The sequence below is a fragment of the Mauremys reevesii genome, linkage group 1 (assembly GCF_016161935.1).
Source record: "Mauremys reevesii isolate NIE-2019 linkage group 1, ASM1616193v1, whole genome shotgun sequence".
Lineage (NCBI taxonomy): Eukaryota > Metazoa > Chordata > Testudines > Geoemydidae > Mauremys > Mauremys reevesii.
In genome coordinates, this window is record NC_052623.1 from 144239037 (window position 1) to 144252722 (window position 13686).

Genomic DNA, 13686 nt, shown 5'->3' on the forward strand with positions numbered 1-13686 from the left:
TTTCAGAAATAGTTCATAGGTTATAGTCCAATGTCCAAATAACATATTCAGGGCATACCAGCATAACTGGGACCTCAGTCTTGTGACTCAAACTTCCCCTGATGAAGCCTAAGCCGATCTGAGATGACAGAATCAGGACCCGAGGATCTTTTATACAATTTCATGTCTTTTGACAAGTTGGAATTCCCCAGGGAACAAAAGGTAATCAGGATTACTTTGAAGGAGGTCCATCACCAGTACTTAGCTATACAAATTAACATAGGACCATTTGCTTGTTCTCCCAAGTTTACAATTCATTTAAATGCTAGAATGTTCTTTTGATCGCTGAACGATCAGAATGTAGCATAGACAGGGACTGTTGATTACATCCTTGACCCTACTTATACATATGTAAATACACAAAAACACAAACATCTCCCCACATATCTTTTGAGGGTTATTTAGTCTGCGGGATGTTTAATTCTTTCTAGCCATGCGTCACAACAGTATTAAAATATTCTGAACCGTTTTGATTTCACAAAATGGTTCCATCATTTTCTGTTAGTTTTTATTGTCAGGTTTCTGACAACCACTTTCATTGTGCAGTCCTTTCAGCATTGTTTGTACCATGTTACTGGAGGCAGAAGAGAAGGGCAGGAATCTACTAAAAGCATAGCCTTATTGAAAGGAAGATGTGTTTTCCGGTAGTTAAATTCCTTCAATAATTATTTATAAAAAGAATTATTTGCTATTTAATTGTACTTATGTATACAGGAATTATATATGTATGTGCATGCACACATATATATGACACGTATGGATTTTAAACTATATAGTCTTGTTACTGCTCAGATGATCATGTTGATTTTATGAGACCTAAATTTCCATGTAATACTGGCAACTTCTGTGTTTTGTGATCATTGTTCTGCTATTTGGTGTAGTGAATATGTATTTCCTAACCTGATCTCTTACTTAAAGGGACACTGTCTTTCTAAGGTTGGCAAGCTCGGAATTTACTCTTCCCTTTCTAAAACGCATCTGCTTTTGAAAATGATCAGTCCCATCAACATTAAAATCCCATGTTCTGGGCTGGGAGCTGTAGAGACAATAAACCTGCAGTGGGAGAGTGTTCAGAGAACCTATTTGCTCATCCCACTGTGTCTCCATTTAGTCATCTCTGTTTTTGTGAACAGGCAGAGTATTGACATTTATAAGCATCTCCTTTCTAAAGGCACCCTTCCGTGAACCGAACAAAGGTGAGAAGTCTAATTTCAGTCTGATACAATGAGAACAATGACTTAGAACGTAAGAACAGCCATACTGGGTCAGACCAAAGGTCCATCTAGCCCAGCATCCTGTCTTCTGACAGTGGCCAATGACAGGTGCCCCAGAGGGAATGAACAGAACAGATAATTATCAAGTGATCCATCCCCTGTCGCCCATTCCCAGCTTTTGGCAAACAGAGGCTAGGGACACCATCCCTGCCCATCCTGGCTAATAGCCGTTGATGGACCTATCCCCCATGAATTTATATAGTTCTTTTTTGAACCCTGTTATAGTCTTGGCCTTCACAATATCCCCTGGCAAAGAGTTCCACAGGTTGACTGCGCATTGTGTGAAGAAATACTTCCTTTTATTTGTTTTAAACCTGCTGCCTGTTAATTTCATTTGGTGATCCCCTAGTTCTTGTGTTATGAAAAGGAGTAAATAACACTTCCTTATTTACTTTCTCCACACCAGTCATAATTTTATAGCCCTCAGTCATATTCCCACTTAGTCGTTTCTTTTCCTAGCTGAAAAGTCCCAGTCTTATTAATCTCTCCTCAGACGGAAACCATTCCATATCCCTAATCATTTTTGTTACCCTTTTCTGAACCTTTTCCAATTACAATGCATCTTTTTTGAATGAGGCAACCACATCTGCACGCAGTATTCAAGATGTGGGCATACCCTAGATTTATATAGAGGCAGTATGATATTTTCTGCCTTATTATCTATCCCTTTCTTAATGATTCCCAACTTTTTGTTCACTTTTTTGACTGCTGCTCCATATTGAGTGGATGTTTTCAGAGAACTAACCATAATGACTCCAAGATCTCTTTCTTGAGTGGTAACAGCTAATTTAGACACCATCATTTTATACGTATAATTGGGATTATGTTTTCCAATGTGCATTACTTTGCATTTATGAACATTGAATTTCATCTGCAATTTTTTGCCCAGTCACCAAGTTTTGAGAGATCCTTTTGTAGCTCTTCACAGTCTGCCTGGGACTTAACTATCCTGAGTAGTTTGTGTATCATCTGCAAATTTTGCCATCGCACTATTTACCCCCTTTTTCCAGATCATTTATGAATATGTTGACTAAGACTGGTCACAGTACAGACCCCTGGGAGACACCATTATTTACTTCTTTCCATTCTGAAAACTGACCATTTATTCCTACCTTTTGTTTCCTATCTTTAACCAGTTACTAATCCATGAGAGGACCTTCCCTCTTATCCCATAGCAGCTTACTTTGCTAATGAGCCTTTGAGGGACCTTGTCAAAGGCTTTCTGAAAATCTAAGTACACTATATTCCCCCTTGTCCTTATGCTTGTTGACCCCCTCAAAGAATTCTAGCAGACTGACGAGGCATGATTTCCCTTTACAAAAACCATGTTGACTCTTCCACAACAGATTATGTTAATCTATGTGTCTGACAGTTTTGTTCTTGACTATAGTTTCAGCCAGTTTTCCCGGTACTGAAGTCACGCTTACCGGCCTGTAATTGCCAGGATCACCTCTGGAACACTTTTTAAAAATTGGCATCACGTTAGCTATCCTCCAGCCATTTGATACAGAAGCTGATTTAAATGATAGGTTACAGACTGCAGTTAGTGGTTCTGCAATTGCACATTTGAGTTCCTTCATAACTCTTGGGTGAATACCATCTGGTTCTGGTCACTTATTATTGTTTAGTTCAGAGGTCGGCAACCTTTCAGAAGTGGTGTGCCGAGTCTTCATTTATTCACTCTAATTTAAGGTTTCGCGTGCCGATAATGCATTTTAATGTTTTTTAGAAGGTCTCTCTCTATAAGTCTATATATTATATAACTAAACCAGTGTTGTATTGTAAATGTTTAAAATTTTTAAATGTTTAAGAAGCTTCATTTAAAATGAAATTAAAATGTTGATCTTACGCTGCCGGCCTGCTCAGCCCACAGCTGGTCTAGGGTTCTGTTCACCTAGGCCAGCAGCGGGCTGAGTGAGGCCTGCGGCCGGGACCCCGGCTGGCAAGGGTCCGTCAGCCAGAACCCCAAACCAGCAGCGGGCTGTGGGGGGCCGGCGGCCAGGACCCAGAGGGCTGGGCTAGAGTCAGGGCTGGAGGCTGGGCATGGGGGGGTGTAGGTGTCAGGGCAGAGGGGGTGCCGGGTATGGGTGGGGGTGCCAGAGTCAGGGCTATGGTTGGCGGGGGGGATGAAGGAGTCAAGCATAGGGCTGGGTGTGTATGAGGGAGGTACAGGGCTCAGGGCAAGGGGCTGGGGGTTGTGCGGGTCTCAGGGCAGAGGGCATGGTGTGTGGGGCGGGGTCAGGGCTCAGGGGAGAGGGCTGGGTGACTGCCCCCCTAAGAACTCCCAACCCCGCTGCTCCTTGTCCCCTGACTACCCCTTCCTGGGACCCCTGCCCCCCAGGATCCCACCTCCTATCTAAGCCTCCCTGTTCCTTGTCCCCCGACCGGACCCTACCTGTCCCCTGACTACCCAACCCTTATCCACACCCCCATCCCCAGCCAGATCCCCGGGACGCCCATGCCCCATCCAACCACTCCCCGCCTCCTGACAGGAACCCCAGAACTCCCGACCCATCTAACCCCCCCCTGCTCCCTGCCTGCCCCAACCCCTCTCCACACCCCTGCCTCCTGACAGGACCCCCAGAATCCCAACTCATACAACTCCCTGAGCTCCTTGTCCCCTGACCACCCCCTTCAGAGACCCCCCACAACCTAACTGCCCCCCCAGGACCCTCCTTGCTCCCGGTCCCCTGACAGCCCTGACCCCTATCCACCCCCTGCCCCCTCACACCACCCGGTTCTCCCATGACCCATCCAACCCCCCCTGCTCCCTGACTGCTCCTCCAGAGACCCCGCCCCTAGCCACCCCCCGGGATCCCACCCTGCTCCCTGTCCCCTGACTGCTCCCCCCCCGTATCCAACCCCCCCCCCCCCCGGCCCCATACCAAGAGGCTCCATGCAGAGCCAGATATGCTGCCTGGCAGGAGCACACAGCCCTGCCCCTCAGAGTGCTGCGCGCGCGTCAGCAGAGCTCCAGTTGAGCAGGGAGCGTGTCTGCCTCCCCGCGGAGCCAAACGCTGCCCCGTGGGAGCGCACAGCCCCAACCCTAGAGCGCTGCATGCAGCAGCAGGGCTCCAGGGGAAGGGAGAAGGCAGGGGAGGGGCCAGCAACTTGCTGCGCTCGGCCCAGTGCTCCGGCCCGGGAGCGTGGACCCCGCGGCTTGCCGTGCTGGGAGAGTGGGGCCATTTGCCCACCCCGGGTGCACGGCTATGCTTCTGCTACCTGCCCCCACGGGGGGAGCAGAGGGCAGAGGAGAGCGGGCCGGGCTGGGCAGGATTTTTAATGGCACGCTGGCTCCAGCAGGCCATTAAAAATTGGCTCGCGTGCCATCTTTGGCACGCGTGCCATTGGTTGCCGACCCCTGGTTTAGTTGATCAGTTTGTTCTAAAACTTCCTCTAATGACTCCTCAATCTGGGACAGTTCCTCAGAATTGTCACCTAAAAAGAATGGCTCAGGTTTGGGAATCTCCTTCACATCTTCAGCTGTGAAGACCAATGCAAAGAATTCATTTAGTTTCTCCGCAATGGCCTTATCGTCCTTGAGTGCTCCTTTAGCATCTCAATCATACAGTGGCCCCGCTGGTTGTTTAGCAGGCTTTCTGTTCTGATGTTCTTAAAAAAACAATTTGCTGTTACTTTTTGAGTCTTTGACTAGCTGTTCTTCAAATTCTTTTTTGGCCCTCCTAATTATATTTTTACAGTTCATTTGCCAGAGTTTATGCGTCTTTCTATTTTCCCCAATTTTTAAAGGATGCATTTTTTGCCTCTCACTGCTTCTTTTACGTTGTTGTTTAGCCACAATATCACTTTTTTGGTTCTCTTACTGTGTTTTTTAATTTGGGGTACACATTTAAGTTGAGCGTCTATTATGATGTCTTTAAAAAGTTTCCATGCAGCTTGCAGGGATTTCACTTTTGGTGCTGTACCTTTTTATTTCTGTTTCACTAACCTCCTCATTTTTATGTAGTTCCCCTTTCCGAAATTAAATGCTGCTGTGATGTTTTCCCCCATTACAGAGATGTTAAATTAAATTATATTATGGTCACTGTTACCAGGGGGTCAGTCTATATTCACCTCTTGGACCAGATCTTGTGCTCCACTTCGGACTAAATCAAGAATTGCCTTTCCTCTTGTGGGTTCCAGGACTAGCAGCTTCAAGAAGCAGTCATTTAAGGTTCCATTCTTTAAGCCTCCAATAAATTTCCAGTAACATCTATAGTATCTTTAAATTCTGTTTAGCGTGCAACTGGTTACCAGTGTCACTTAGATCCTTGGGGCTACCTGAGTTGCAATACAGCAACCTGTCTTACAGCTGAGAGCCATGTGATGGGGAGAACTTGACACCTTCCGGAAATATTATATTGCTTCTTGTATATGGCAAGGCAGAAAATTATTTTGATGTCTGTCTCTAGTTATATACAGTATACTCCTGATTATCCGAATACCAAGGGGGACATGGATTTTATTCAGATAATCAGGAGTTCAGATAATAGAGCAAATAGGAGCCATTCGGCCTTTTAGTCCTCCTCACAGTTCTGGCCAGGGGGGTGTCTGCTCTGCCCCACCTAGACTACAGTCTCCGCATCCAAGCTCTGCACCTTGTGCCTGCAGGGGTCGGATATCGCTGGCCCTGCAGCAGCACCCTCTGTTGCTCCTTTTTCATGGCCTGCACATTCACTCCTGCGCAGAGGGCCTCTTGTGCTGCCTCAGAAGCCACGGCCGAGGGCTTGTCCTCCTTCTCTTCCTTACAGTCCTGGTTGAGGATCTCTGCCTTGTTATACAAACCTCTGCATCATTCAAATCCCTTTCTTGTCCCCCAGCATGAGACACGTGCTGGGGGACAGGGAAAGGATTCAGCTAATGTGGAGGTTTAGGCAATAGGATTTCAGATAAATGGGAGCATACTCTATGAGGTTTTGAGGTGAGTCGCAAAGTATGTATATGTTGTTTATCTTCACTTGGCCTTGAGGAACAAGATGGTTGCAAATATCAATGATACTGTATTTATTCTTTATAGCAAACAAAACTTTTTGTAATTCGCACAAAACAATTAAAGCTGCACACCCTAAACGCTTTGTGAGTGCTGAGTATCATCTTGGCCTCCTGCACTTCAGAAGAAACACTCTTTACCAAGACACAGTATACCAACCCAACCAAGGTTTGAGTCTTTCAATGCACTCACCAATTTTTCAGATTCTTTTCAAGCATATTTGCGCTATATCTTTTCATACTAGTAACAGGAAACTCTTGCACCATAACAACATATATATGTGAGGTCTCCGATATCAGTGAATGCTAAACTTCTTATTGCTTTAACAACCCTAAGAATTTCATCTTTATGCTGTAATATTTTATCCCTCTTCTGTTCTTCAGAAGGTTTTTTATAACTTCCGTGACATTCCATATCATCCTCATATGTTTCCAACTTCAGTCACTCTACCCATTGCTTATGCACACATTAAAAAATGTTCTGATCTTCATTATCAAACCCACCATATCTAAAGCAGCTATGCTGGGGGATTCCATGTTACATGCAATCAGGGTGCCCCCCCCGGCCCGGGGAGCCATGCGGCAGCTCCCCGCCCCAGCTCACCTCTGCTCTGCCTCCTCCCCAAGCACACCGTCGCCGATCCACTTCTCCCGCCTCCCAGGCTTGTGGCACCAATCAGCTGTTTGGCACCGCAAACCTGTGAGGGAGAGAAGCAGAGCAGGGTGGCAAGCTCAGGGGAGGAGGCAGAGCAGAGGTGAGCTGGGGCGGGGAGCGGTTCCCCTGTGTGCCGCGCCCCCCCCCTTACTTGCTGCAGGCGGCCCTCCCTGTGCCCCCCCCTGCCCCAGGTCCCTCCGCCTAAATGCCGATGACGACCGGGGCGGACGAAGATGCGATCGCCACTGAAGGACTGTAAATGCTGCCCTCCAAATGCTAGCGCCCTAGGCGACCACCTAGGTCGCCTAATGGATTGCACCGGCCCTGCATGCAATGTCATTTATTACATTGTTAAATATGCTTCAGAAGCAAATGCAGTCCTTCTTTTAGCATCTGAATTTACAAGCCACTCACGAGAAAATGGTGCTTGAACATTCTGCCATATTGGGGCATGTTTCCAACTTCAGTCTGCAACTTCCAACCGCAAAGATTAGTCATTTATTCCATATTGTATGCATGTCTGGCTTAGATAGTATTCCGGATTATGGGACAGATCATCAGCTATTGTAAATTAACAACTGTTAGTTCTTTTATAACTATTCTGTACATTATTCTATAACTCTGTTAGTTAATGCACTTTTCATGAGATTATTGTCAGATTGCACTTTTCAGGATATAGCATTTTCTGACAACAAAATTACCTATTAAAATGAAGTTTATGCCACTTGATTACAAAAACCAGTAATTTGCAAAAGGTAACCAAGTCATTAGTGCAAATTAACATAACTAAACATTAACTTAATTGAGTGCCACAAGGATTTTATTGTCTCTTGGATTTAGGATAAAATAAGATCTTACTAAAAGAAAAACCTTATTATCTTTAGTATCTAGTGTTCTGAGATCCAGAAATATTCACTGGGTTATGTTTTTTTGTTTGTTTGGTGGGTTGATGTTTTTTGTTGTTTTTTTTCTTAGTGCACATTGGCTGCGTTTAGTAGTAGTAAACTGTGAACTGAAGTAAAAACCACGGATCATGCCTCACTGCCGTGCTTTTAACATATTTTAGGTTGGTCTTTGTGAAGAACTTAATGTAAAGCTTCGATAGTTTTTTGCAAAGGGTCCTTCTGTCTTCTGATTTAAGATGTGAATAGTTCTGTGGGGCAGGGTTAGTTGGTTTGTTTTTGTTTGTTTGCTTTTGCTTTAAGACTCCGGTTATTTTTATAAATGTGTGGCAGCTATTAACTATTATAACTGAAATTTTGTAATCTTTTATTCTGATTCGCTTGTCTTCTCTCCTCCCTGTGGTAACATTAATTAGATGTTCGTGTGAGATGTTCTGTAGTCACAGCAACAGTAACTTCGCAGCTAGCTACTTTTATTCCTAATGTAAAGTGATATATGTTTCTTGTACATGATTTCAGCTGTCAAAGGACAATGCTGTGGTCCTTTTGAAGGAGAGCTCCATCACATCATGATCTGATGTATGGTTAACATCCGCTGAAATGCCTTGGAAACTGTTATTTGGAAACAATTGCAAAAGATGCTATACCTCACTTGTCAAGAAAATATTCTATTTCCTTATATACAGTGTGCAAAGGAAGCATAGCAAGCTCTGAAACAGGAATATTAGCAAAATACGTTCTTCAAAGTAAGAACAGAGTTAACACTGGTGGTCCCTCTCATTTTGTTGTATATTTAAGCATTAAAATTGCTGTTCATTAGCTTGGCAAGCAAAGGTTCTATAACCCTGGCAATGGAATTTTTTTGAGAAATAATTCCAGATTTACCTATGGGAGGTTGTCATGTTGGTTTAAAGCCTCAGTGATGGAGGAGTTGATGCAGTGTGAGCAGTGGGATAATGAACACACTGAGGGCCCCATGGGGGGACGAGGGGAGGTTGAAGCAGTGCGTTGCTACAGGCAGTTAAATGCATGTTTGACAATGACAGCATTGCTAGAAGAAAATAATATAGGTGCATTTTTTTTAATTCATGCAGTTTATGGATGTGTTTTTTCAGGTCTAAATAGAAGTTAGAACTTTAAATGTGAATTGTGTTTTGATGCAACTACCTTTCGCTCCCTCTGCTTCCCCAACACACACAAAACAGGTTCTGGTGTGCTTCCATCTCTTTATACTATACACTGTAGGTAAGCTTTACAGCACATAATGGCATAATTAAACCCCCTTGTCTGTTCAGAAGTGAACCTGTTCTTTTGTCTACTGGGCTTGATCTTTTTCCCCTGCTAGGATGCCAAATCAGGCCTTAAAGTGTTGCTTAAATCTCTGTAAAACAGTGTGTGTTCTTGAGAAATCATTACAGCGGGAGTATTGGTAGGGTGACATATCTATGAGCACCAGATTTAATAGGGCTTTGATTATCGTAAAAGTCTTTATTTTATAGATGTTTGACATCTTCAGTCAAGGTTTTCCTTTTGGAACAGAAACTTTGGTTTGGAAACAATTGTTCAACAGCAAAATTATAGCTCTTTGAAGACCCCATGAATAGCAATATCAAAGAAATCAGCTGCCTTATATATAAAATATCATTGTCACGTATCTCTTGCAGATGGTTTATTACCTTTTAAAAGTAGCAAAGCCCCAAAAATTAACACGTAAAATTAGTATCACTGTTTTTTTTTAAATATTATTTCAGATGGCTAAACAGAATTAACATGCTTGCTGCTGGCTGTGCAGAAAGAGAGAGGATCAAACAAGAGCAAGGTACAGTGGTATTATTTTGTTTACTTCATTTAGCTTCCCTTAGGGTTGCCAGGCCTCCAGGATTGTCCTGGAGTCTCCAGGAATTACAGATTAATCTTTAATTAAAGATTATGTCTTGTGATGAAACCTCCAGGAATATGTCCAACCAAATTTGGCAACCCTAGCTCCCCTTCTTGGCTGAACTAGTCTTTATATTTTTCTGTGTGTCCCATCATCTAAGAAAAATTCATAAATGGGTTTCACAGCTGTTGTGGAGTTGTTTGTTTGTTTTTCTTCACTCACAAGCAAAATCCTTTCAAAAAGGTTTAAGCTTGAGTTCACAGGGAAGAATCTTTCTACTAAAGCCTGTTGACTTAGGGTATGTCTACACCACCGAGACTATGGTGGCACAGTTATGGCATTGCACCTGTGCCACTGTAGAGCCATAGTGTGTAGATGCTTCCTACTTTGACAGAAGGGCTTTTTCCACCAATGTAATTACCTACCACCTCTTGGAGAGGAGATTATGTAGAAAAAAGAATCCTTCTGAAGACCTAGCCCCACAGCACCCACCACGGTAGCTAGGTCAGCCTATATATGATGTTTGGTGCAAAAATTTTCATAGCCCTGAGTGCCGTAGTTAGGTTGATCTATTTTTTAAATGTAGACAAGGGCTTAATTTGCTTACCCTTAAAGATTTTAAGTTTCGGGCTAATGTAATGTTTTATGACTTCTGCCATTTTCACTAGACAGAGTTGGGCATAGAAATCTACCAACTTATCTAAAACAGCACGTTACATTAAAGGCAGATTTACACTACCAGTATTTTCCCCACATGCAGTTGCAGTGTGCTGGCCTGTTAGCTTTGATGCTCAGCCTCTATTGAGAAGCCAGTGTGATCTCTGGCACAAGCGTGGACAGCTCAATAGTGTGAGAGATAGCACGTTCTAGTAGACTAAACATAGTTCTGAGGAAAAGGAACTTCCATGTTCTAATCCTGTCTCATGCTGATTGTCTTGTGGCATTGGCCAAGCCATTTAACTTTTCCACCTTCATTTCCCCATATTTTAAAAGGGACATTAAAATATTTACTTTCCTCACAAGATTAATTAGTTGGTATTTTAAAATGCTCTTTAAGTGCTAACACTAACCTGAAAGTATACACAGATTCCAGTAGTTGGAGATCAAAGTTTGTTGGACTGAGAAAGGAAGGGCCTCCAGAAAAAGGAAAGATGAGTGTCCTCCTTATCATAGGATCATAGACCTCAGTGTGTTGTAGACATTTTAAGCAAATTGAGGCCTCAGACGATTTAAATTTAAAATGGCTTCCAAGGTCATTAAGGACAGCAGTGAGACTCCCTCCTCCCACTTATTCAAGAAAGACGTCCCTGGCAATTCTCATGAATGTTCCTTGTTATCTCTCTAACATCATTCCCTCACATTGGTTTATTATATGGGGTAGACAATGCCCTATGTATTTGTTTGTGTATTTGTGTTTAAGCAGGGCAAGAGGTATGTAGCTAGAGGGAGCTTCAATCGCACATCCATCATTCACCATAGGGTTTTTAGCTGAGTTGAGTGCCTTCATGGAGCCTCCCTTGACTGTCAGCACAAGGGCTGTTTTTTGTTTCTGAATAGTGTCCTTAATTACTAGAAGCATCAGGTTAACAAAATAAAAACCATCTATGGTTTTAAGCATTTTTGCACTATATGAAACTCTAAAGCTGAAATTTCTGTGATTCGGTGGCTCTGGCGTTATTCAGCTACATGCTCGGTTTTTCAAAAAGTCTTCTATTTCTATTCTGTTCTGCCTTCTGCAGAAGGGCTTTTAATACCATTGAAACAATTCAACAGCAATTGTCAAACCTGTTTCAATTAAGCATTGAATGTTTCTGAACCTACTGTGCATAAATATATCTCACATTCTTCAGAGATGCACAAATCACTGAATTGTGGCTGAAGTTCTAGTAAAAATGTGTCTTTCTTCAAGTGAAACCTTCACAGAATACTTTATATCAATAATATCAAATTGTTCCACATTAAATTAGTGAATATTAATGACATGATAAGGGACATCTTTGGAGACACAGATTACTTTTTTTCCAATATTATAAAATAGGGGAGAGGAATATTTATTTTTCATACCAGTAGAGAACAGCCAGTCCTCAACTTTACGACATTTGACTTAAGATGAATATTTCTGAATTGATACCCTGATTCGACGTATGACCATTAATCCAGAAGGTTTCCAAAGCATGCTCTATCCACTGATTATGCCCACCATTGAAATTCTGTCACCTGTGGAGTAAAACGTGGCAATGGTTTAATATCATATAGATTTTAGGTAGCCAGAATATAATCAGTTATCCCAGTTAGGGATTAGGGCAGCACATTGATACTAACGATCGTTCTCTTGCTAAAAAAGTCATGATACCTTTAAAAATGACAAGAGGTCATTTCATGTAAAAGCACCACTTACAGCAGCAGATTTCTTTCTAGAGCAAAATTGCAGGTTGTCAGCCAAATTTAATTTTGACTAATGAAGTGCACAAAAGCATTGGTCAAATTATATTTTTTGCTTTATACAAATCAAACAGCAACTAGATGGGTTTGTTTTTTTTTTTTAAAGAAAATTTTCTCCCGTGTTGCTAAGTTTTAGCCTCAGACTAAATATTTGAGTTATAAGCCAGAAAAAACATGTGTTGCGATGGAATTGCTGACAGGCATTTCACCATAAACAGATCCTCAGGCTTTGCTGTAATACACATGCACTTGGATGCAGACACTTTTTTTTTTTAGTAATTTGAGAGAGATTAAGACTCAAAGACCATGTAACTTTTTATTTTATTGTATTTTTTGCTCTTTCTCAGGACTTAGGCCTCTGATCCCATGAAGGAAATTACTTGGGGGATTCTGTGTAGACATAACTACTTCAAGTTTGTGTTTTAATGACTCATGAAACCTGTATTCATATTCAGTTGCTTTATGAGGACACCTCTCAGCTACATGCCTGTCACAAATCAAGACAGGCAAAATCATTCCAGGAAAACTGGCTTGTTATAAAAGCAACCAAAAATTACTAGCACTTAAAAGTACACCAAAACCAAAGGGAAATACAGTTTACAGTAAGATCTTATTTTTCTTTAAAAAATAAATAGCTTCTGTTGTATCTTTTATGACCTTAAATATGATATTAGGGTACAGTATATTTTTAATTGGATAGTACATTGATCAACCCAATAAAATCTGTTAAGTAAGGGCTATATGATGTATGAACTTCAAAATTAAATTAGCAAAAGGTTGAAAATATCTAATAGCTTTATATGTTACAGCAAGAACCTCTCTTTATCAATATATCAAAGGGGAATATGTAATGTACTTCTTTGGACCTATATTTGGTGAAGGTGGTAGAATTGCCAACAAAAAACTATAGACTAAGCTATTCTACCATGCTGTACTGCCTAAATACCAGGTGCTGATACAGAGAAAAACTGAGTGGTGATATATACCCGTATTTTTCCATGTATAAGACTATACTTTTTCCTAAAATAGTTAGACTAAAAATTGAGGGTCGTTTTGAGGAAGTAAGCTGAGGAGAGAACCGCGGGAATGCGAAACTGCCCATACCCAGTGATGAGCTGCCAAAATCCCAACCCCTATCCACCCCCCACCCCACCCCCGAACTCCCCTGCCCTCTCTCCGGGCGGCCGGGGACGCGGGGACGGAGCTTTAGCCGGGCGGCCGGGGAAGCGGGGACGGGGCTGGAACCGGGAGGCCGGGGAAGCCGAGCAGGGCGGCCAGGGAAGCAGGGACGGGGACCCGGAGCCGGGCGGCCGGGAAAGCGGAGCCGGGTAAGCGGGGCCGGGCGGCCGGGGAAGCGGGGCCAGGGAAGCGGGACCGGGCGGCCAGGGAAGCGGAGCCCGGCGGCCGTGCCGGGTGGCCAGGGAAGCGGGGCCGGGGAGTGGGCAGCCGGGGACGCGGGGAGCCAGGGAGCGGGCAGCCGGGGACGCGGGGAGCCGGATGGGCGGC

At 43.2% G+C, this 13686-nt stretch overlaps 1 protein-coding gene across 5 annotated transcripts in view; it reads left to right on the top strand.

Annotated features, from left to right (window-relative positions):
* CNKSR2 (connector enhancer of kinase suppressor of Ras 2) overlaps positions 1–13686 on the top strand; it is a 368883-nt gene that overhangs the window by 288251 nt on the left and 66946 nt on the right. For all 5 annotated transcript variants that reach the window (XM_039540992.1, XM_039540999.1, XM_039540984.1 and 2 more), the window contains one exon: positions 9611–9678. In XM_039540992.1, the coding sequence (XP_039396926.1) occupies positions 9611–9678 (68 nt within the window). The remainder of the gene's footprint in view (positions 1–9610; positions 9679–13686) is intronic.